This window comes from Mytilus galloprovincialis, chromosome 4 (genome assembly GCF_965363235.1).
Source record: "Mytilus galloprovincialis chromosome 4, xbMytGall1.hap1.1, whole genome shotgun sequence".
Classification (NCBI taxonomy): domain Eukaryota; kingdom Metazoa; phylum Mollusca; class Bivalvia; order Mytilida; family Mytilidae; genus Mytilus; species Mytilus galloprovincialis.
Genome location: NC_134841.1, coordinates 17,914,356 through 17,940,721, shown reverse-complemented (window position 1 = coordinate 17,940,721; position 26,366 = coordinate 17,914,356). Strand labels below are relative to the sequence as shown.

Genomic DNA, 26,366 nt, shown 5'->3' with positions numbered 1-26,366 from the left:
TCCTAAACCTGTCGCAAGTTCTTTAAATTTTCAAATATAAATATGATCTACGGAAAAAAAATCATGTAAATGTAGTATGTCTTACCATAAATTATTCTAAACGTATTGATTAATATAATGACATAATTTGCAAAATAAATATAAAAAATAAAAGTAATTTATATATAAATTATCTTTAAACAATACATCAATATAAATATGAAATTTTCAATGCAAAATTAAGAAAAAAGAATATATTTTATGACATTGTTTTGGTACAAGTGAGTTGAATTCAATTTCGACTTTATTGGTTATAAAACGTTAAGAGATAAAATCGTGCAATTTTTATATCAATACATCGAACTTTCATTGTTGACAAATCCTGATAATCCGTCAATGTATATATGTTTTAAGCAGGAACAAGGGAATAGATAATTAGATATAAATAATACAGACCTGCCAACTATCCCGATTTTCGCGGTATCATCCCGATTTTTATCCCTCAATCCGAATCCCGATATCGGGATCGTAAAACTAGTCAAAATCCCGATTTTCACCAAATACACCCGAAAAAATTATTGTTTACCGATTTTGAAGTTTTCTGATCAATTTTTAAAAATCTATAATTTTACCTGGGGACATATTATGACAAGTTAACGACCCTACGCTAATCAACAGTCACAACAGGTGTCATAATTAGTGGTTGTATGTAATCAGATTACCTAATGGGTCGTAACAGTCCTCAAAATTAATTTGTATACACAAATTTGGTCAAACAGCCTTTCAATTTAAATCAATTTAATATACAAGCACAATTTGCAACATTTGCCGTAGTTCCACAACAAATATTAATTTATTGAAAGATGAGAACTGTAATGAACTCTCATGAAAACGTCGTTTATCTCGAAATCCGTTTAATTTTTGAAACCAGACGTCGTGTGTCTGTTGATTTAAAATCGACGCCATTTTGTATTCACTTCTACTGTGTTACTGTATAAGCCTCCGCAGGTAAGAGCACCTCTGAATACAAAGAAAGATAACTCAAATTTTATCCATTTTCTCATTGATACTGATAAGACCATAAGTAAGACTAAATCAAAATCTGTCTTCATCCTTCTAACTTTAGGACATGTAGTTTTAGGTCTTTTGAGTCAAGGTTCATAGATAAGAAGGTCTTTGGAGGGGAAAAAGGGGGGGGGTCTCTACTTTGAATCCTTTATTTTTAATGCCATTTTTCTCTATTCTTCAGTTATTTTGTCAATTTTATAATTTAATAGTACAAGAATCATGCAAATAAAAGAAATCAAGGCCTACAAGCTCATCATTAGTATACCAAAAGAAAAGAGAAGAGAACTTAGACTATTTAAGGAGTAAAAAACAATGCACACAGAAAAATCGCTAAAATTGAAACCCTTAAAAATCTGGTCACGCACTAAATCCCCCATGGAGATTTTCAAAAGTTGGCAGGTCTGATAATAAGATATTTTTTTTCAAAATTAATATAAAAAATGAGTGTAATTCATATAAATAAACGTATAACTATCCTAAGACCATCATAAGACACCTCTAGCGTTGTCCTAACTTTATGACCAACTTTAAGAGATTTCCTAATTTAGGACCGCTTTGTGAAACCCACTTAGGACTAAGATATGTCGTAAGACCATCCTAAGACATGTCTTAGTCCTAAGACAGCTTCTTGAAACTGGGCCCTGTTTAATATTACTTTTCTAAACTTTAAAGAAGAAAATAACATTTTATATTTTTCTGCCCCTTTTTAGCTCACCTGGCCCGAAGGGCCAATGAGCTTTTCCCATCACTTTGCGTCCGGCGTCCGGCGTCCTGCGTCCGTCGTCGTCCTGCGTCTGTCGTCGTCCTGCGTCCGTCGTCGTCCTGCGTCCGTCGTCGTTAACTTTTACAAAAATCTTCTCCTCTGAAACTACTGAGCCAAATTTAATCAAACTTGGCCACAATCATCATTGGGGTATCTAGTTTAAAAAATGTGTCCGGTGACCCCGCCAACCAACCAAGATGGCCGCCATGGCTAAAAATAGAACATAGGGGTAAAATGCAGTTTTTGGCTTATAACTCAAAAATCAAAGCATTTAGAGCAAATCTGACATTGTAAAATTGTTTATCAGGTCAAGATCTGTCTGCCCAGAAATTTTCAGATGAATCGGACAACCTGTTGATGGGTTGCTGCCCCTGAATTGGTAATTTTATGGAAATTGTGCTGTTTTTGGTTATTATCTTGAATATTATTATAGATAAAGATAAACTGTAAACAGCAATAATGTTCAGCAAAGTAAGATTTACAAATAAGTCAACATGACCGAAATGGTCAGTTGACCCCTTAAGGAGTTATTGCCCTTTATAGTCAATTTTTAACCATTTTTCGTAAATCTTAGTAATCTTTTACAAAAATCTTCTCCTCTGAAACTAATGGGCTAAATTAATCCAAACTTGGCCACAATCATCTTTGGGGTATGTAGTTTAAAAAATGTGTCCGGTGACCCGGCCATCCAACCAAGATGGCTGCCACGGCTAGATATAGGACATAGGGGTAAAATGCAGTTTTTGGCTTATAACTCAAAAATCAAAGCATTTAGAGCAAATCTGACGGAATGAAATTGTTTATCATGTCAAGATCTATCTGCCCTGAAATTTTCAAATGGATCTGACAACCGGTTGTTGGGTTGCTGCCCCATAATTGGTAATTTTAAGAAAATTTTGACGTTTTTTGTTATTATCTTGAATATTATTATAGATAGAGATAAACTGTAACAGCAATAATGTACAGCAAAGTAAGACCTAAAGATAAGTCACACATGACAAAAATGGTCAGTTGACCCCCTAAGGAGTTATTGTCCTTTATAGTCAATTTTTAACAATTTTCATAAAATTTATAAATTTTTACTAACATTTTCCACTGAAACTACTGGGCCAAGATCATTATAGATAGAGATAATTGTAAGGAGCAAGAATGTTCAGTAAAGTAAGATGTACAAACACATCACCATCACCTAAACACAATTTTGTCATGAATCCATCTGCTTCCTTTGTTTAATATTCACATATACCAAGGTGAGCGACACAGGCTCTTTAGAGCCTCTAGTTTATTTTCATGTCACATTTTGAAGCAATAAAAAATCATGCATGATTTCAGACTTACAAGGTAGTGACATTTAAGATTTATACTATTTTATGTCAGGATAGGTATCTTATAAGCATATACACTATTTGTAATTCAACTCCTGTGTATAATAAACTAGATTTTTTTTCATTTCATTGCTGCAGAGTTTTGTAAAAAGTTTTCAATTAAAACCGCAGTCCCACTAGGCCACTATCGCACTACGATTTGTGAAAAAAGTGCAAACTTTGACGATCGTAGTAGGATTGTGTAGATCGCAGTGAGGTCTCAATACGGTGGTGGCGAGGTCTTCATGATTGTGATGAGTGTGGCCAACTTTGAACATGTTCAAAACAATCGTGGTGCGGTCAAGGCGAAATCAAGTCGTAGTAGAAGCCTATTGAGGTCGTGATAGGATCGCGAAGGTTGCTGTACCATCGCAGCGAGAGTGTAGTGAAAGCGTGATTCTATTCATAGAGACTTCGCTATGATCTCACAGCAACCTTATTATGACCTTACTACGACCAGCACGTTCTCACAGCGACCTAACTACGCTTCCACTACGACTATACCACATTGACACCACGCTGTTCAAGACCATAGTTCGATTCTAGCACGACCATGCCGTCTTCATCACACTCTTCTCACGACCTGACTACGCTCATACTAGGACCATCATGCTCATTGTCATTTTCACATAAAATATTTAAAAGCTCTCCAGGTTTTGTTTGTCTGTATGTAAGTTGGACTTCTTGTTCTTTTTCTCTAATGGCTCAACCATGATTGACATATCTGTGTCATCCCTGCTATCGATCACTAAAACATCGCTATTTTAAGTTTGATGGACCAACATAAGGTTGTGATTCAGGTTGGATTGGTCAGTCCGACATCTGTGCTAGATCAGGATTCGTTACTATCAGAGGTCCTTCTGCCTCTACATATACCCCTACCACCACGCCCAAGTGTTCTAGTAGATTTTGATGGCATGACTGTGTTGTTTTCGAGAAATCTACGTATTAATTAGAAATAGAAGATTGGTACAGTATTGATATAGAAAACAATTTGGAGGTTATTGCTGAGAGCGTAGTAAGATCGCAGTATGAACGTGCTATAATGGCAGTAGAAGTGTGGTAAGATCGTGTCGCAATCGAATAACTCGTGGTATGGTCGCAGTGAGAACGTGATGAGTGTAGAAAGATCTTGATAAGCATAGTGAGGTTGCAGAATAAGCATGAGAACTTAGTATAATCGTAGTGGGATCGTTGTAGAAGTGTAATGAGGACGTAGTAGCATCGTGAAAGCAAAGAAAATTTACATTTTCATGTCGCTCATACCGCGACCTCACCATGATCTTAATTTATTTTATATCGCGGTGAGCGTGGTGGGATTGTGGTCTAGTGGGACTGGGGCTTAAGGATAAATTGGTTTTTTGAACGTTTTTTCCTTACTTCCATGGTTGATTTTGCTTTACTTCCATGGTTGTTTTTGCCTAACTTCCATGGTAGTTTTTTCCTAACTTCCATGGTTGTTTTTGCCTAACTTCCATGGTTGTTTTTGCTGAACTTCAATGGTTGTTTTTTCCTAACTTCCATGGTTGATTTTGCTTTACTTCCATGGTTAATTTTGCTTTACTTCCATGGTTGTTTTTGCCTAACTTCCATGTTTGATTTTGCCTAACTTCCATGATTGTTTTTGCTGAACTTCTATGGTTGATTTTGCTTTACCTTCATGGTTGATTTTGCCTAACTTCCATGGTTGATTTTGCTTTACTTCCATGGTTGTTTTTACTGTACTTCCATGGTTGTTTTTGCTTTATTTCAATGGTTGATTTTGCTTTACTTCAATGGTTGATTTTGCTTTACTTCCATGGTTGTTTTTGCTGAACTTCCATGGTTGTTTTTGCCTAACTTCCATGGTTGCTTTTACCTAACTTCCATGGTTGTTTTTGCTTTACTTCCATGGTTGTTTTTGCTGAACTTCCATGGTTGATTTTGCTTTAATTCCATGGTTGTTTTTGCCTAACTTCCATGGTTGATTTTGCCTAACTTCCATGGTTTTTTTGCCTAACTTCCATGGTTGATTTTGCTTTACTTCCATGGTTGTTTTTGCTGAACTTCCATGGTTGATTTTGCTTTACTTCCATGTTTGATTTAGCTTTACTTCCACGGTTAATTTTGCTTTACTTCCATGGTTGTTTTTGCCTAACTTCCATGGTTGATTTTGCCTAACTTCCATGTTTTTTTTGCCTAACTTCCATGGTTGATTTTGCTTTACTTCCATGGTTGTTTTTGCTGAACTTCCATGGTTGATTTTGCTTTACTTCCATGGTTGATTTTGCTTTACTTCCATGGTTAATTTTGCTTTACTTCCATGGTTGTTTTTGCCTAACTTCCATGTTTTTTTTTGCCTAACTTCCATGGTTGTTTTTGCTGAACTTCCATGGTTGTTTTTGCTGAACTTCAATGGTTGATTTTGCTATATTTTCAGGGTTGTTTTGACTAACTTCCATCTTTGTTTTTGCCTAACTTCCATGGTTGTTTTTGCCTAACTTCTATGGTTGTTTTTGTCTAACTTCCATGGTTGTTTTACCTAATTTCCATGGTTGTTTTTGCCTAACTTTCATGGTTGTTTTTGCCTAACTTCCATGGTTGTTTTTACTGAACTTCCATGGTTGATTTTGCTTTACTGCCATGGTTGTTTTTGCTTAACTTTCATGGTTGTTTTTGCCTAACTTCCATGGTTGTTTTTGCCTAACTTTCATGGTTGATTTTGCTTTACTTCCATGGTTGTTTTTGCCTAACTTCCATGGTTGTTTTTGCCTAACTTTCATGTTTGTTTTTGCCTATTGTCCGTGGTTGTTTTTGCCTAACTTCCATCGTTGTTTTTGCCTAACTTCCATGGTTATTTTTGCCTAACTTTCATGATTGTTTTTGCCTAACTTCCATAGTTGTTTTTGCCTAACTTTCATGGTTGTTTTTGCCTAACTGTCATGGTTGTTTTTGCCTTACTTCCATGGTTGTTTTTGCTGAACTTCCATGGTTGATTTTGCTTTACTTCCATGGTTGTTTTTGCCTAACTTCCATGGTAGTTTTTTCCTAACTTCCATGGTTGTTTTTGCGTAACTTCCATGGTTGTTTTTGCTGAACTTCAATGGTTGTTTTTTCCTAACTTCCATGGTTGATTTTGCTTTACTTCCATGGTTAATTTTGCTTTACTTCCATGGTTGATTTTGCTTTACTTCCACGGTTGATTTTGCCTACTTTCCGTGGTTGATTTTGCTGAACTTCCATGGTTGATTTTGCTTTACTCTAATGGTTGTTTTTGCTGAACTTCAATGGTTGATTTTGCTTTACTTCCATGGTTGCTTTTGCTTTACTTCCATGGTTGATTTTGCTGAACTTCCATGGTTGATTTTGCCTAACTTCCATGGTTGTTTTTGCTTTACTTCCATGGTTGTTTTTTCCAAATTTTCATGGTTGATTTTGCTTTACTACCATGGTTGATTTTGCCTAACTTCCATGGTTGATTTTGCTTTACTACCATGGTTGATTTTGCTTTACTCCCAAGGTTGATTTTGCCTAACTTCCATGGTTGATTTTGCTTTACTTCCATGGTTGATTTTGCTTTACCTCCATGGTTGTTTTTTTCTAACTTCCATGGTTGATTTTGCTTTACCGCCATGGTTGATTTTGCTGAACCTCCATGGTTGATTTTGCCTAACTTCCATGGTGTTTTTTCCTAACTTCCATGGTTGATTTTGCTTTACCTCCATGGTTGATTTTGCTTTACCTTCATGGTTGTTTTTGCCTAACTTTCATGGTTGATTTTGCTTTACTTCCATGGTTGCTTTTGCTTTACTTCCATGGTTGTTTTTGGTTAACTTCCATGGTTGTTTTTGCCTAACTTTCATGGTTGTTTTTCCTTCAAACTTCATTATTTTATTTGACTTCATAGCTTATTATACCCCCGCTTTAAAAAAAGGGGGGTATACTGTTTTACCTCTGTCTGTCCTTCCGTCAGTCTGTCAGTCCGTCTGTCCCATGAATATTTTTCGTCACATTTTTCTCAGGAACTACACTTCCAGGATTTCTGAAATTTGGTTTCAGGCTTGATATAAGTCAGCTTTACTGTGTGATGCGTTTTGGGATTCATCACTCGACAACTTCCTGTTTACCGAACACTTGTATCATTTTTACACCTGATAGCCAAGTTGAAAATTTTTCGTCACATTTTTCTCAGGAACTGCACTAGCAGGATTTCTGATATTTGGTTTCAGACTTGATATAAGTCAGCTATACCGTGTGATGCGTTTTCAGATTCATCACTCGACAACTTCCTGTTTACCGAACACTTGTATTATTTTACACATGATAACCAAGTTGAAAATTTTCGTCACATTTTTCTCAGGAATTACTATACAAGGATTTCTGAAATTTGGTTTCAGGATTTATACAAGTCAGCTATACCGTGTAATGCATTTTCAGATTCATCACTCAACAACTTCCTGTTTACCGAACACTTGCATATTTTTACACTATTAAAATTATCCACTTGCAGCGGGGGTATCATCAGTGAGCAGTAGCTCGCAGTTTCACTTGTTTTGATTCTTTCATCAATGATAGTCTTTTGTAGACCAAATCTGTGTCTGGCATATAAAAAATCAAGCCTGGTATCTATGATGTGATTGGATACTCTGCGTTGTACTCAGCATTCAAAATTATTCAATTAAACACCCTTTTTAAGATTTCAAGAAAATGTTTTTTTTTCAATTTCAACTCTGATTGAACCTGATATTTATGTTTTAGACTGATGTGTTAGTTGCTGCAGTACCAAAAGATTTAAATCTAGAAACATCAGGTGGAGCAGGCATGTCATTGATGAAACATGTCCCTAATATCCAAACAGAAATCAATAACAAATATTCAAATGGTATAAGAATGGGAGGATTTGCTGAAATTCCAATAACTAGTGGTGGAACTTGTAAAGCTGTATATTTAACTTCTATAGAACCATGGAATGTAGAAAAGTCCAAGAAAGATGAAGATATGGTAAATCTAACTTCTGTATTATGTCCAATTGACAAAAGAAATTTGAATCATATATTCATCATCTTCTCTGAAATTATCTAGCGTGTTCTAAATAAACTTTGTAGAGGGTAGTAAGGGAAGTCTTCTGCAAATGATCATCCTTTGATTTTGATTGGATAAAAATATGTTACCTATGAAAGAAGCTATATTTGATTTATGATTCGACAAATTTTGAAAATCTTCTAAGAATCTAAAAGGTGAAATGTTTTGAATTTTGAAAAGGCATTAGCTACAATTTAGACAAAAATTTAAGTATTATTTGATTTTGGGAAAACATTATTTAAAGCAGAATTTTGAAATTTTAATTTGCAGTTAGCATGCAGTTTGCATGGAAATATTTTGTAAGCTCAAAAATATTGCTGATAAGTTATTGTCTTAGACGACCTTGTTTAGGTCCATATGCATGCAACCTTTAATTTGAACCTATGTTGGAGATAGGTTGCAAAAGTAAGATCTGTTGTTTGAAATGGTAAAGTATGCCCACATTTCCATGCAATTACTTATGAACCTTTCAAACAATGCTTATAAAATTTGAATTTTTATTCTAGTTTTTAGTGATGACCAAATGGAGGTCAAAAGGTATAATGTTGATTTTCACTTTTACAATTGTGGAGTTATGATTCTTGATAGATTTAAAAGGTTCATTTAATGTCTTTTTGTGCTCCAGTTAATGAAACATTCAACTAGTGTGTTTTAAATATGTACACCAATGCTTTTCAAATATAAATTTGTTGTAACTGATGACATCATGGAGGTCACATTTAATATTGATGATTTCCCTTTTACCATTCAGGAATTATGGTTCTTGATAGATTTTGAAATGACACTTTATATTGTTTCCTTATAATAAGTTCTGAACCATTCCACAAATAATTTTAAAAGTTTGTTTTGAGTAACTTATGACAGAATGCAGGTCAATTTAGTTCAAAATTGAGAATTTTGCCCTGAGGAGTTATGGTCCCCACCCTCAGGAGTTATGGTCCTTGATAGATTGGAAAATAGGCACAGAAGGGTCAGGTTAAACAAGCATAAAAACAACTTTTAAATACAGTCAATTTTACAGGTTATTTTTTTGTTACCTAATGGAATGGTCAGTTATGCTCCTTTTAATATGTGACGTCATTTTTTTGTTTTTGAAGGTCATTCTGATGGTTAATTAGATGATGTCTGGTATATGAAAGAGTGAAATACATACAAATTACTGATATTTTATTATGGTTTAATGCAATGTTCACTTTGATAATTATGCCCTTCATCAGTTTGTGGAGGGAAATTATGTTTTCTGGTCTGTCTATACTGTATCAGGTTAAAATGAGGGTTAAAAATTTGAATTAAGGGTAACTTGTGGTCACATTTACTTGAAATTGAGTAAACATGTAAGTTATGAGTTGAATTTTTTAGTAAACATACTAAATGAGGGTTATGAATCTGATTTCACAGTTAACAGAACATAGTAAAGTAATAGGTAAATGTTTTGGTTTAAGGTAGGTTAAATTTATAGTTTCCGTAATTCTTAAATTCAGTATCAAGCTTCTTGTGAGCATGCTTCACAGCTCACAGTATAATTCACCTTCAGTGGCAATCACAATCAACAGCTGCATGTGTCTGCCTTTGTTAGCTTTCATACCAACAAATGCATTTTTACCTGCTCTAAAAAATCTAATTTGAATTCTTTGTTTGCCTATACATGTACCTCTGTGCACCTGCATTGTGTCACTGTACTCATCAGACAGTCCATGATGTTTGATTGTAGCATAATATTGTGCATGGAATATCAAATAATGGTCATTCAGAAATTTTGTAATTTAAGGTCTTAGGAAATAATAGATTAGAGAATATGGATTTACAATGATCTAATGAAGAAATTGTTTGAAAAAAAATCTTCTTGAAAATCACACCACAAAATTGAGAAGTAACAAATATGAAATTCTAATGCAATTATTTTGTAACATTTGTTCTGATTGGATGACAGCAAGCGTAAAATTCTCTATCTCCTTCTCTGTAACTAAGGAAGCCGACATTTTGAATTTCGGAATACATTGACATGTTATTTCTACAATAATAAACAAAAAACTCACTTGTTGTGCCTAAAATTCTTCTTTTTATCAAATTTTATTACATTTTGAAGCGGCACAGAAGCCAGAAAACGCCCAGTGTTTATGATTGACGCCGGAAGCATACCTATGACGTCACTAGTGTAGGGACCAAAAAAGATGACATCTTTTCGCGGAATTTTCTTTAATGAAGATTTTATACTGAAATAATGGTTGAAATTTAATTATAAACTTGTTTTGCATTAGAATAGAGATAACTGTATTGTATTTGAAGCTTTTAGGACGTCCATCGGTAGTTTTACTGTCGCAAATACCCGTTTACCTGTCTCCAATCCGCGTCGCCAGGTAAACTAAATTTGCGACAGTAAAACTACCGATGGACGTCCTTAAAGCTTCAAATACAATACAGTTATTATACGACCGCAAATTTTGAAAAAATTTTCGTCGTATATTGCTATCACGTTGGCGTCGTCGTCTGTGTCGTCGTTGTCGTTGTCGTTGTCGTCGTCGTCGTCGTCGTCTGAATACTTTTAGTTTTCGCACTCTAACTTTAGTAAAAGTGAATATAAATCTATAAAATTTTATCACAAGGTTTATGACCACAAAAGGAAGGTTGGTATTGATTTTGGGAGTTTTGGTCTCAACATTTTAGGAATTAGGGGCCAAAAAGGGCCCAAATAAGCATTTTCTTGGTTTTCGCACTATAACTTTAGTTTAAGTTAATAGAAATCTATGAAATTTTGACACAAGGATTATGACCACAAAAGAAAGGTTGGGATTGATTTTGGGAGTTTTGGTTTCAACAGTGTAGGAATTAGGGGCCAAAAAAGGGCCCAAATAAGCATTATTCTTGGTTTTCGCACAATAACTTTAGTTTAAGTAAATAGAAAATAATGAAATTTAAACACAATGTTTATGACCACAAAAGGAAGGTTGGTATTGATTTTGGGAGTTTAGGTCCCAACAGTTTAGGAATTAGGGGCCAAAAAGGGACCCAAATAAACATTTTCTTGGTTTTCGCACCATAACTTTAGTATAAGTAAATAGAAATCTATGAAATTTAAACACAAGGTTTATGACCATAAAAGGAAGGTTGTTAATGATTTTGGGAGTTTTGGTCCCAACAGTTTAGGAATAAGGGGCCCAAAGGGTCCAAAATTAAACTTTGTTTGATTTCATCAAAATTGAATAATTGGGGTTCTTTGATATGCCGAATCTAACTGTGTATGTAGATTTTTAACTTTTGGTCCCGTTTTCAAATTGGTCTACATTAAGGTCCAAAGGGTCCAAAATTAAACTTCGTTTGATTTTGACAAAAAAATTGATCGGTTGGGTTCTTTGATATGCTGAATCTAAAAATGTACTTAGATTCTTGATTTCAAGTTGGTCCAAATCGGGGTCCAAAATTAAACTTTGTTTGATTTCATCAAAAATTGAATAAATGGGGTTCTTTGATATGCCAAATCTAACTGTGTATGTAGATTCCTCATTTTTGGTCTTGTTTTCAAATTGGTCTACATTAAAGTCCAAAGGGTCCAAAATTAAACTTAGTTTGATTTTAACAAAAATTGAAATCTTTGGGTTCTTTTATATGCTGAATCCAAACATGTACTTAGATTTTTGATTATGGGCCCAGTTTTCAAGTTGGTCCAAATCAGGATCTAAAATTATTATATTAAGTTTTGTGCAATAGCAAGTCTTTTCAATTGCACAGTATTGCGCAATGGCAAGAAATATCTTATTGCAAAATATTGTGAAATAGCAATTTTGTTTTTAATTAGAGTTATCTTTCTTTGTCCAGAATAGTCAGCAAGAAATATCTAATTGTAAGAATTTTTTTTATTTGGAGTTATCTTTCTTTGTCCAGAATCAACTTAAATCTTTGTTATATATACAATATACAATGTATATTCACTTTTTACTACCAACTGATAAATTAAAATAATCTTTACCATTCAGTGATAACAAGCAGTTTTTTTTACATCTTAAGGTGGCTCGTGGGTACAAAAATTTTAGCAAAAAATTAAACCTTATTTTTTTCATTACAAATTTTATTTATTACACTTCTAGTTGTGACTTTATGATATGGTACAACAAACAACCCAAAAAATTGATTTGGTTCGGCCCCAGATAACTTTAAAAATTGAAAAAGCTCCAAATTATCTCCCTTTGGTGCAAAAATGCCATTTTTTGGCCTTAAATTTGAAATATCTTTTCCAACTCATCGGTGACCTATATTTTTTATTATTGTTTTCAAATAAGCTGTACATAAACTAAATAATTGTAAATTATAAGCGATTTCTTATATTAGGTTATTTTTTTATTTTGATATTTCCTCTTTTTCTCCAATTAGATCAACAGAAAAAAGGACATAAACAAACATGTATGCTTCTTCCAGAGGCAGATTTTAGCTTGAATAAACGGTAACTCCATTTTTTTATTTCATTTTTAGCTCACCTGGCCCGAAGGTCAAAATGGTCAGTTGACCCGTTTAGGAGTTATTGCCCTTTATAGTCAATTTTTAACCATTTTTCGTAAATTAAAGTAATCTTTTACAAAAATCTTCTCCTCTGAAACTACTGGGCCAAATCAAACCAAACTTGGCCACAATCATCATTGGGGTATCTAGTTTAAAAAATGTGTGGCGTGACCCGGTCAACCAACCAAGATGGCCGCCACGGCTAAAAATAGAACATAGGGGTAAAATGCAGTTTTTGGCTTATAACTCAAAAACCAAAGCATTTAGAGCAAATCTGACATGGGGTAAAAATGTTTATCAGGTCAAGATCTATCTTCCCTGAAATTTTCAGATGAATCGGTCAATCGGTTGTTGGGTTGCTGCCCCTGAATTGGTAATTTTGAGGAAATTTTGCTGTTTTTGGTTATTATCTTGAATATTATTATAGATAGAGATAAACTGTAAACAGCAATAATGTTCAGCAAAGTAAGATCTACAAATAAGTCAACATGACCAAAATGGTCAGTTGACCCGTTTAGGAGTTATTGCCCTTTATAGTCAATTTTTAACCATTTTTCGTAAATTAAAGTAATCTTTTACAAAAATCTTCTCCTCTGAAACTACTGGGCCAAATCAAACCAAACTTGGCCACAATCATCTTTGGGGTATCTAGTTTAAAAAATGTGTGGCGTGACCCGGTCAACCAACCAAGATGGCCGCCACGGCTAAAAATAGAACATAGGGGTAAAATGCAGTTTTTGGCTTATAACTCAAAAACCAAAGCATTTTAAGGAAATCTGACATGGGATAAAAATGTTTATCAGGTCAAGATCTATCTTCCCTGAAATTTTCAGATGAATCGGTCAATGGGTTGTTGGGTTGCTGCCCCTGAATTGGTAATTTTGAGGAAATTTTGCTGTTTTTGGTTATTATCTTGAATATTATTATAGATAGAGATAAACTGTTACAGCAATAATGTTCAGCAAAGTAAGATCTACAAATAAGTCAACATGACCAAAATGGTCAGTTGACCCGTTTAGGAGTTATTGCCCTTTATAGTCAATTTTTAACCATTTTTCGTAAATTAAAGTAATCTTTTACAAAAATCTTCTCCTCTGAAACTACTGGGCCAAATCAAACCAAACTTGGCCACAATCATCTTTGGGGTATCTAGTTTAAAAAATGTGTGGCGTGACCCGGTCAACCAACCAAGATGGCCGCCACGGCTAAAAATAGAACATAGGGGTAAAATGCAGTTTTTGGCTTATAACTCAAAAACCAAAGCATTTTAAGGAAATCTGACATGGGATAAAAATGTTTATCAGGTCAAGATCTATCTTCCCTGAAATTTTCAGATGAATCGGTCAATGGGTTGTTGGGTTGCTGCCCCTGAATTGGTAATTTTGAGGAAATTTTGCTGTTTTTGGTTATTATCTTGAATATTATTATAGATAGAGATAAACTGTTACAGCAATAATGTTCAGCAAAGTAAGATCTACAAATAAGTCAACATGACCAAAATGGTCAGTTGACCCGTTTAGGAGTTATTGCCCTTTATAGTCAATTTTTAACCATTTTTCATAAATCTAAGTAATCTTTTACAAAATCTCCACTGAAACTACTAGGCCACAATCATCTTTGGGGTATCTAGTTTGAAAAATGTGTCCGATGACCTGGCCATTCAACCAAGATGGCCACCACGGCTAAAAATAGAACATAGGGGTAAAATGCAGTTTCTGGCTTATAACTATGAAACCAAAGCATCTAGAGCAAATCTGACAAGAAGTTAAATTGTTAATCAAGTCAATATCTATCTGCCCTGAATTTTTCAGATGAATTGGACAACTGGTTGTTGGGTTGCTGCCCTCCAATTGGTAATTTTCAAAGAAATTTTGCCGTTTTTGGTTATCTTGAATACTATTATAGATAGCAATAAACTGTAAACAGCAATAATGTTCAGCAAAGTAAGATCTACAAATAAGTCAACATGACCTAAATGGTCAATTGACCCCTTAAGGAGTTATTGCCCTTTATAGTCAATTTTTAACAATTTTCATTAATTTGGTAAATTTATGTAAATTTTTACCAAATATAGTTCTCTGTTACTAATGGGCAAAGTTCATTATAGATATAATTGTAAGAAGCAAAATCATTCAGTAAAGTAAGAACTTCAAACACATCACCATCACCAAAATACAATTTTGTCATGAATCCATTTGTGTCCTTTGTTTAATATGCACATAGACCAAGGTGAGCGACACAGGCTCTTTAGAGCCTCTAGTTATTTTAAGTATATGATAAAGTTCATTTATGAAAAAATATAGCGAAATCCTATATTAGAAAAAATAAATCATTTATACCCAGGAGCCCCCTTAATATTTTATGATGTATTTAAATGAGTAGTAATTGTTGCAAACTCCATTAGAAATTTTAATTGAGATTAGTTTTGGAATAAGGGAAAGGGGGATGTGATTAAAAAAAATAGGTTCAATCAAGGAGGTTATATTAGAAGGAGAGAGGACGAAAGACGATAATTACACATAAAATGTTACCGACTTTTCTTTAAGTGGGTGTTAATTAGTTGAGATCGACTCTGTCACAGAGGGAAATTTGTCCTAATTATATACTCGAGTAAGAACGGAAACACCCGAGGTGTCATAAACTGACCAGATATACAATTATTGAAATCTTAATCAGATTTTTTGTGATATTTTTTATTAAGTAATTAAAAATTAAAATGTAATTTTAAAAGTAAACTTATTACCAATAGAAATAAAACGAATATCCGTCTCATTGCCGTCAATGTTAATATCAACAGTCATAACAGAAAGTCACTTTTACGTTGTTCCCGATAAATTTCTCTATGTTTCAATTGCAAATATTCCTTCCGGTCGTTACCGGTCACCGTAACTAAAGTACTTGGCATATTCGTATATTTTCTATGATTACTACCTGCCAATTCTCATAAGCAGAAATTGACAGGTGAAGCGAAAATCTTTGTTTAAAGAAATGTAGTGTTGAATAAAAATCGCTCACTAACTTTCCTTTAAACCCTCATAACTTTGTCATTTCTTAATCTTTTTTCACCGTAGACAGACGGTTGATTTTGAAATTGCGCAACAAATCTTTTTCCAAATCATAAACACCTATGCACTGCACTGTAACTAAAAATACACCTGAACTTTAATGACCCAGTCACCGATAACAATCATGTGACATATGCAATTTATCTAATAGCCCGAACTACTCGCGGTAACAGCCCGGTACATCAGAGGGCCATGTCAAGTGGGTGATAAATATGTCGGTTTCTTTATAATTTTATCATTTTTCTCTGATCGAACTGCTATCCTGGGGATGCTAATTTTGTATCAAGCAGAGTGTTCACTCTCCTTCTAATATAACCTCCTTGGTTCAATTTTCTCATTTGAAATTTCATAAATAAAAAGAAAATTTCTTCAAACATTTTTTTGAGAGGAATAATATTCAACAGCATAGTGAATTGCTCTAAGAGAAAACAAAAATTTTAATTTCATTAGAACACATTCATTCTGTGTCAGAAACCTATGCTGTGTCAACTATTTAATCACAATCCAAATTTAGAGCTGAATCCAGCTTGAATGTTATGTCCATACTTGCCCCAACCGTTCAGGGTTCAACCTCTGCGGTCGTATAAAGCTACGCCCTGCGGAGCATCTGGTCTCTTAATTGCCATGGCTAAGATTACGACAATAAAAACAATCTTTGATAAGAAAAGTGCAGGAAATCTTTGAATATACTTCTCTTCTTAACCTACTTATACATGTATATAAAAATAAGAAGATGTGGTATGATTGCCAATGAGACTAAATGACGAGGAAGGTTATCAACTTTAACTAGATTCTAGCAAGCCTTATATGGCAATGCATGATCTTTTGGATCTTTTATTGAAACCCTTGATATGAAAGAATGAAAGTTATCACTTAGGCCACACCAATTTAATTTCTTGTTCTACAGATTTTTGGACTCCAAAAATTGGGGCGACTGAGCGATTTGAAAATTTTAATAAAAAAATATTTAATTTCCAAATTTTTGAGGCGAAGCTTAAAAAGTAAAGGCGAGCGATTATAATTTTTTGTTTGTAAACATAAAATAGTAGGTTTTGACTGTTTTAAAACTTGATTTATCACTCATGTCACTTGTACCTTGACATTTCTTTAATTTATGAAGTATTTTTTCCCTGTTCAACAAGAAATAATTGAATAATTAAATCTGGTCGATGTATGTGTGACTGACAATGAGACAATTCTCCATCCAAGTCATTATCAGGTTCAGAACAACCCCTTATTGTTGTGAATATCCCTTGTATAAGGGGTCAAAATAAGTTATAATATATTTGTTTTGTAAAAACACTTTAAGTTCAAAAGGGCTTATATTTTCCCAAAGAACTATAATATTTGGTATTAAATGGCCAAAACATGTCCTAGAATTTTGTAATATTCCTGGACTTTAACCATGTTAAAGACATTTACTTTAACAGTTTAATATTATTTAAAATAAGTGGACCCATCCCTCTTTTAGAAAAGTTGTTTACAATATAATGTATTTCTCCTCTTTTTGAATAAAAAATTCTAAGTTGTCAAAGGTTTTGTATAGTAGCACTGTACAAATCCTTAGTATTTCTATTTTCTTTTCTACAACAGTAAACATGGTAAAAGAAACCCTTCAAGGCCCTTGTCTGAGGGAGGGTTGGTCCCAACCTGATTATAACAAACAGGTCAAAGTACGGCATTTTACACAGGGCTTTGACCAAGACCAACCAGAAAGCTATAAGGGACCACAACTTAGTATTGTACACAATTCGAACAGGAAAACCAACGATCTAAATTATATTTCCAAAAGGGAAAATACCAATGAACCACATCAACAAACGATAACTGCTGAACGACAGGTCCCTGAATCAACCAGGACAGGTGCACAAACCTGCAGCGGGTATGACCGTCACCATACATTATAATTGCAGTTGAAGGCAAATCCTTCAGAAGTTCTTTGTACTTTATTTTAACAACGAACTTTTTTTTTATAGGGAATATAAGTTAGGGGGAAAGAAACCAACGTTTTGTTCTGTACTGGTATTTCTATTTATATCGGAGCACTCCCGCTTGGAATAAATTGGTTTCATGCTGAAACAAATATTCTCGCATATATTTACAGTGTTGTGGGGTGCTGATAGGTTTAAAATCGTTATATAAAGGCTAGACTGTGATTTTAAAAAACAAATGTTGAGATCTTTATATAATACTTACAAAAAAACCGGTGCGGAAAATGGACATAATTTCATTTCCGGATGCGGGAAGCGGGAATATAATAAAAATAAAAAAATCTGTTTTGAAAAAAATAGGTGCGGGCGGGTCCGTCGAACAAGGAATCAAATTGGTGTGGCCTTATAATTCTTTGTCTCTTTACCCAGAATACTATTGACTTGGTTAAATAGATTCTAAGTATTGGTGTACATTTTAATCACAATAATTTGTAATTAGCATAATAGTAGTGACTTTTAAGGTATGATGGTTATCATGTTTATCTCTTTATTTGTATGTTTCTTTGATAGCAGTTTCTGCATTTGATATTCCAAATATGAACTGAATTTTTGCAAGTAAATATGTATCACTTGCATGACCTACTTTAGTTTACTGTAGATTCATTATTTATGGCCTGATACCAATTTTTTCATGACGAAGGTGAACCACTTATTTAAATGTTTATGGAAGAACAAATTTTGAATAGTCTTGAAGGCAAAACCATGAAATCAAAAATATCCACTAAATTACCTTTTTCCTTTAAATCCATGAAAAATAGTATCCACTTTAAAAAAGATGATTTTACAGTATGTAGTATAAACATCTAAAATTTAGACTATTTGTATAAAGCTTTAGATTTCATAGAGAAGAAGACATTGATGCGTCAATCCTTGTACGCAGATGACTTATTTTTTAAGTTTCCTTCTGTCGTATGACAATTGTCCTCGATCTTATTTTCATGGTTAAGAAATACTTGAAAAAAAAATCTAGTTTCTTGGTTATTAATGATAGGTTGAATATGTTTGGTATATGTAAGGTTTCATTTGATCTCTACCTCATTTCATGGATAAGATATCAACGTTAAGTTTTTATAATCAATTCGGTATCTCAAATACCATAAGCAATAGGTCAACTATATATGGCGTATGGAATGATTGTAAGGTGTATTTGTCTGATTGACAGGTTTCATGTGACCTTGACCTCATATATGGTGAATTGGTCAATTTTCAGTTCCTGTGGTTCAGTTAGTTTTTCAGATACTGTTATTATGTCTGCTTCCTTTAACATTTATGTACCTTAGAATTAATTATAGTACTAAAAAATATACCCATACTTTACTGTATCCATATTTCATTTTTGCATGATCAACAATTATTTGAGATCATATGATTTGACATAAGAAATACAGATATTTTTTTCATTTAATTATATTTTGACTTTTCAGTACATGTACATGTACATATGATGAAATTGTTATGAATGTAAAACAGTATTTTTTATTTTGTTACAGCAAATTTGGAAGTTTGTATACACCTGCTTAGAGACAATGAGCAAATCCAGATTACATTCTATTGCCATCCCAGCTATGGGTACTGGTATAATTGGATATCCACCTTGGAGAGTTGCTGCCATGATGTACAATATTGTTGACAAATTCTCTGACAACAACAAAAGCAGTAAAATCAAGGAAGTGAAGCTAGTGGTTTATCCTTCTGACGATAAAACAGTGAAGGTAACAAACATTATGCCAAGATTTATTTTTAGCTCACCTGGCCTAAAAGCCCAAGTGACCTTTTCTCATCACTTGGCGTCTGTCGTCCATCATCGTTAACTTTTACAGAAATCTTCTGCTCTGAAACTTCTGTGCCAAATTTAACCAAACTTGGCCACAATCATCATTGATGTATCTAGTTTTTTTTATACGTGTGCATGTAAAACAAATTTCATTGTATATCTTTATATATATCTAAAAATCACAATTTTTTTTTTTTATTTATTTTTAATGAATAATGAAAATATTGTATTTTTTACTATACATGTATTTGTTCTCACAGTTATCTTTGAATTGAAATTGTTTCTAATCTTTTGAATAAAGGCTTTTGAAGCGGAAGAAGTGAAAAGAATTCCAAGACCTAGCTCAGGACCAAAAAGAACAGTTAATATTTATAGAACAGACACCAGAGGTGAGAAAACTCAAAAAAAATATAAAAATAATCTAAAAAACAATTAGAAATACTTGCACAATTGTAAAGATTAATAATTGCAAGTTCAGTGAGATACAAAATAAATATTTCGCAGACTTATATCATTTGTAACATGAAGCATTGGAATACACACAAAGTTGAAACTGTAGTAGAAGATACATGGTATTATGTCTTAATCATTCAGATAACAAATCATTGACTTTGATGAAATTTTCCTTAGTAATTATATGAATGACACAAAGTGATCTGCAATCATATGGATTGGTTCTCTTGATTTCATAGTAGATTTTAACCAACGGCAGATATACTGGTCTGTTTATTGTCCTACCTTGATGACATTATTTTTATCTGCCCATATAAATATGCTGTGCTTGGAAAAATTGAGATAAAGATACATTTTTTAATATGATTTTAAAATTTGTTTCCTGGTTCCAAAGTTTGATTTTTACCTGTGTCATCAACAGCAAAAGTATTGGTGTCAAACTTAAAGAAATTGACAACCCAAGAATTTAAATTACTTTGTTTGCATCAGTCTGTGCCTCCCAAAAATGTGCAGGCTGAGCCTTTCCAGACAGGTAATAGTATACATTTTTGTCGAGCCAGAAAGCTCGACATAGAAATAGTGATCTGGCGACAACGGCGTCATCTAACTTCTTAAAAGCTTTATATTTTAGAAGGTAGAAGACCTGGATGCTTCATACTTTGTATATAGATGCCTCATGTTAAGAAGTTCCGTCAGTCACATGTCAAATGTCCTTGACCTCATTTCATGGTTCAGTGACCACTTGAAAAAAAAGTTCAGATTTTTTGTCATGTTGAATTCTCTCTTATTATAAGTAATAGGATAATTATATTTGGTATGTGCTAGGCAAGGTCCTCATGCCCATCAGACAGTTTTCACTTGACCTCAACCGCATTTCATGGATCAGTGAACAAGGTTAAGTTTTGGTGGTCAAGTCTATATCTCAGATACTATAAGCAATAGGGCTTATATATTCAGTGTATGGAAGGACTGTAAGGTGTATATGTCCAACTGGCAGGTGTCATCTGACCTTGACCTCATTTTCATGGTTCAGTGGTTATAGTTAAGTTTTTGTGTTTTGGTGTGTTATTCTCATACTTTATGCAATAGATCTACTATATTTGTTGTATGGAATGATTGTAAGGTGTACATGTCTAGCGGGCAGATGTCATCTGACCTTGACCTCATTTTCATGGTTGAGTGGTCAAAGTTAAGTTTTTGAGTTTTGGTCTTTTTATCTAATACTATATGCCATAGGTCAACTATATTTAGGGTACAGAAATTTTTTATGATCTATATGTCAGTCGCACAGGTTTCATTTGACCTCGACCTCATTTTTACGGTTCATTGCTCAGTGTTAAGTTTTTGTGTTTTGGTCTATTTTTCTTAATCTAAAAGTAATAGGTCAACTTTATTTGTTGTATGGAAGCATTGCTAGCTGTACATGTCTGCCTGGCATGGTTCATCTGACCTTGACCTCATTTTCATGGTTCATTGGTCTTTGTTTAGTTATCTTGGTTAATGTTTAGTTTATGTGACAGTTTTTAATAAAGCTTTATACTTAGGCCAACCTTAAAAATATGTTTGTTTGCAGTTTTCCGACTGTACCTTCAGACTGAAGGGTCGGTAGGTAGGAAAAATATTTTATTTTATCAGCCAAAATACAGTTTAAACAAGCAGTTACACTAAACCAAGTTTCTTGTGAAGAAAAAAAAGACCATTTTAAAACAACAAACACTGGACATGCTGAAAACCAACATCAAATGAACAGGCATTTTCAGATAAAAAAACTTTTTAACCAAAACTGAAACTTTAACGTAGTGCCATTATCCAATTTATTACATAAAATATGGTATAATTATTAAATACTGGAACACTTATAAACAAGGAATGTCATTATGACTAGAACTGTTTTAAAGAAATATATTCAGACATGTATGCTTCTTGACTAGAATGTTTTCATGAGTAGAGTATTTTCTTCAGAAAGATGTATATATTATAAATTTATAAGACAATTATTAAAGAGTGTATTTTTAATAAAAAAAAATAACCATTGAATCTTCCTAAATTGAAAAAAAGGCAACTTGAAAAAAAAGTATTAAGACATCCGACTGTTTTCATATTTCTAACAATATTTAATTATATGTGATAAGGTTATATTTTTGCCAGGCTTTAATGAAAACCAAAGAAATCTAAAGTTTGGAGTGAAATCCATAGCACCTCATTAAAAGTAAATGGTCTGTACTGAAATGTTTTTAATGCATAAAAAAAATTGGCAGCATAGCTCCTAAGGACATGTTTAAATTGAATTCACACAGGCCACACAGTTTGGGTATATTTAATATTGTAAGAAAGAGAATAATTGCAATGAGTGGGGCAGCCCCCCTTATCCTAAAGGAGCATACTCAATGCAATCGAAGATGGATTTAATATAGAGAGAGTATATTTATTTTTCAAGCTAACCATTCATTTTCTCTACATCTTTGTGTAGTTAGGGTTGCTTCTTATTTGATTTGGTATGATCTATATCCATTAACATTTCAAATGAGCCCTTCCTCCGTACAGGCGTGTTGACAGATATCCATGAAGATTTAAGTCACGGAGCAGTGGTTTCATCTTTGTCGTCTTCACAACGATTTGTAGAAAATATGCCATACTTAAAGCTGCTGTCGAATTATTTAACCACTGAAATTTGGTTCCATAAAGTCAGGCTCCACAGATTCTGAACCCGATTTGTTTGAGACAGAATGGTTATCGTGTCAGTTATGAATATCCGCTGCGTTATCGTCAATGATTTCATCACACATCATTACATGTGCCTGAATCTGTAAAAACAGTTTACTAATAAACTTTTTTGTTTGTTAGTTGTCTTAAAATTGACACGAGACGACAGCTTAAAGTACTCCTCCGTTACTTCATGGATACCTGTAAACAATTTCCATGTGCTTTATCATTAAATGGTCACATGAACGCTTGACGGGAGGCTAAGAAAAACCGAAATTGAAACGCGTAATTGACCCAGACTTTAAATCATTTCCGGAAAGGACCCAAAGTTCCGGATCGCGTCAAAAGAGGTATTAAAAAAAATTTCTTCAAATTTAAAGCAATAAAATTTTCACAGTCGGGAGGATTTTCGGTAAACTGCAAACAAACAATATTTTAATTTAAGCCTTAGCTAGGACTCTTAACATAATATCAATGATTAGTAAAGAAGGTGAGACATTTCAGCGTGTGCACTCTTGTTTTCTTTCACTATAAAAAAAGGATGTGGTATGATTTTTGTGTGCACCTTAACCCCCCTCCCCTTTACCTGGGACACTGATGTATCAGCAGAACATATAAACAACCCATAAAAATCAGATAAAAAAAAAGAAGGACTGAAGTTATTTTATAAAACGATATAAAGCACAAAATCAACTAACAAAAAATAATAAAGACATACAGAACAGATTTGAGAGTACTCACAGTTAGTGCTGATATTTCAAAGCTAATAACAGCTACTGAAATCAGGTATCTAAGCCAAGAACACTTTTTGTTAAAAATTCACAAATTTTGTATAATATTTTATGTTTCACATACAGCTAGATGCTGCATTTGTGTCTATCCTTTACCAGTACTAGAAAACTGACATTTTTACAAAGGCCCAGCTTGCATACTTTATGATATCTTTTTGTCTTGAAATTAGACAAAATTGATACACAGGTACAACCTTTAATATGCTATTCAATAAAGTTGACTTAAAAGCCTCCTTAATACATGTTTAAAAACCTTCCCATGTGGCCTTTAAACTATTCTATCCATTGCTCCTAAGTTGAACATTACTATTATTTCAGAATTTCTGATTGGAGATGATTTGAAATTCAGTGTAGAGCAGGGAAATATTCTTAAAAAGAAATGTGATGCTATTGTTAACAGTACCAATGTTGATTTGGATTTGTCAAAAGGTAAAGTGGTTAGCTGGCTTCTTAATTTATTTCTAGTCAGTAAAGTATATATGTCACATTTAATGGTGTCTTGTAACTCAAAGATTATGATTTCCAGATATATACTATTTAAATAATTTCACATATACAATTGTTCATACTTATTGCATAACAAACATAACAATCAAAATTTTCAACACATAAAGTTTCTTGTCCTTGGTGCAATGGTGTTTGACTGTCAGTTTGGGATATGAAATTATTGAAAAGTGTACATAACAGGCTATTATTTGAACTTGGAATTATTTTTGATTATGGAATTTGCATAATTTCTTGTGTTTAAATTTTTTAATAAATTCCATGTTTATTTGGTATTATAATCTTTTGAGTGGTTAACAACACTTTCCATACAATGTATTTTGGTTAGATAGTGTTGTGCGCAGCACAGTACATTCTATTGAAAATATACTATCTTCTTTGTAATAGAAATTGTTGTGCGCAGCACAGAACATTTCAGTATAGAATAAACATGGAATTTATTAAAAATTTCAATAACAAGAAATCAAGCAAATTCCATAATTAAAAATAATTCCAAGTTTAAATAATAGCCTGTTACATGCTCATCTGATCTTTACCTCATTTCAAGGAGTCAAAAGTTAAGTTTTTCAGGCTAGGTTCATATGTCAGATACTATATACAGCAAAAAATCAGCTATATTTGCATAGGAAAGAATGTAAAGTGTTCATATTCCTTGATAAGTTTCATATAACATTGACCTTTACATCATTAGTTAAAACTAAAAAATATACATGTACTAATTGTTATGACCTATTGAGTCAGTAATAGTGATCATCAATTCTGAATTATTAACAGGTGCAGTAGCCCAAGCTTTGAAAGCTCAGTGTGACAAGAAGAAACTGGATGAAGAATGCACAAAGAAAAGTAAGTTGGAAAATTAAAGACCTTTCTAACTAAGGATGATCGCTACTCTCATTCAAAATTACAAGCTTTTTAAAAGACTGCTATAAATTGATTGTATGTAAATAAAGGAACTACAAAAGCAGCAAAAAATACAGGGTCTGTGTGCTTGTTTTCCAGATATAAGCCATTGAAAATTTGGTGAGAACTGTTTTTTCTCAAGATTTTTTTTTATATATTTATGGCACATTTATTTATTTTTAAAAAATGTTAATAAATTACAAGGATTGTACAAGATTTTCAAAAATGCTTTTAAACAATATGTAATTTGAAAATTATGAAAAGAAAATTAAGGGTTAGCAGGCAAAATTTGTATTTGCACCACACAGATACAGCTAGAGGAGTCCAAATATCTGACAAACAAGTCAAAATCAGTAGTAGCTAACATCCTTAAACATTAATGATGTATTAGAGATGCAGTGAGAAATTAGAAATCAATGAAGTTTTTTTTAAATGATTTTTTTAATTTACATATCATATTGAATACTGTAAGAGATAGAAAGAAAATGAAAACAGCAAAATGATAAGCAAACAACATCTACACAATATGTAGAGTCTAAAATCTTCAATGCAAAGTTTTGGAGATATTGCTGTTAAATGTGAGCTGTTGTCCTTAATTATATATAAAATTTAATTTTTTGTTCACTCGTGTATTTTTTATAGGAGAACATATGAAGAAACACAAGATAACATCAACAAGTGGCTGTGGACTTCCAGTACAGTTTATTTTTCATATAACATATCAGTCTACTTCTGCACAATGGAAGAAAATGATTGGAAAAGCAATGAAGAAAGCTGAAGATAAGAAATTAAACACATTGGCACTGCCTGCTCTTGGAACAGGTAATGCTTAAAAAAGTGTAGATATGACTATCCATAAACTGTTTGGTCAACCTGGCTTAAAGTGCTAGGATGAAAATTGCCATCACTCTGCATCAGTTGTCTTGCCTCATTCCTTGAATCTTACAAAAAATTTATCTTCTGAAACCACTAGGTCAATAAGAATCAAACATGGCCACAACCATTCTTGTGGTTCATGTATTTAGATTAAGAAAAATATATTCGATGAACCTGCCAGTCTACCACTATAGAATAGAACATAGGGTTTTTAACCGGATTTTTGTGACAAAAATGTCGGTTATTGATTTGGGGATGTACGGCGGGCGGGCGGGCGGGCGGTGATCGGCAATCAAATGTTGTCCGTGCATTAACTCATGAACCGTTCAACCAAAGCTTTTAAAATTTTAATATGTTATTCCTGACAACTATACGAAGGTCAAGTTCAATAATGGCGATTTTGACTTTTACCGTTCAGGAGTTATGGTTCTTGAAAAATTGAAAAATGGAGTTGTCCGTGCATTTACACATGAACTGTTCTACCAAAGCTTCCCAAATTTTAATATGTTGTTACTAATGAAAGAATGGAGGTCAAGTTCAATAATGACGAATTTGACTTTTACCGTTCAGGAGTTATGGTTCT

The 26,366-nt window shown here is 33.3% G+C and overlaps 1 protein-coding gene across 2 annotated transcripts in view; it reads left to right on the top strand.

Annotated features, from left to right (window-relative positions):
* LOC143071523 (protein mono-ADP-ribosyltransferase PARP14-like) overlaps positions 1-26,366 on the top strand; it is a 60,703-nt gene that overhangs the window by 25,212 nt on the left and 9,125 nt on the right. For both annotated transcript variants that reach the window (XM_076245880.1, XM_076245881.1), the window contains 6 exons: positions 7,912-8,154; positions 19,273-19,494; positions 19,858-19,945; positions 23,822-23,932; positions 24,782-24,850; positions 25,550-25,729. In XM_076245880.1, coding sequence (XP_076101995.1) covers positions 7,912-8,154; positions 19,273-19,494; positions 19,858-19,945; positions 23,822-23,932; positions 24,782-24,850; positions 25,550-25,729 — 913 coding nt within the window. The remainder of the gene's footprint in view (positions 1-7,911; positions 8,155-19,272; positions 19,495-19,857; positions 19,946-23,821; positions 23,933-24,781; positions 24,851-25,549; positions 25,730-26,366) is intronic.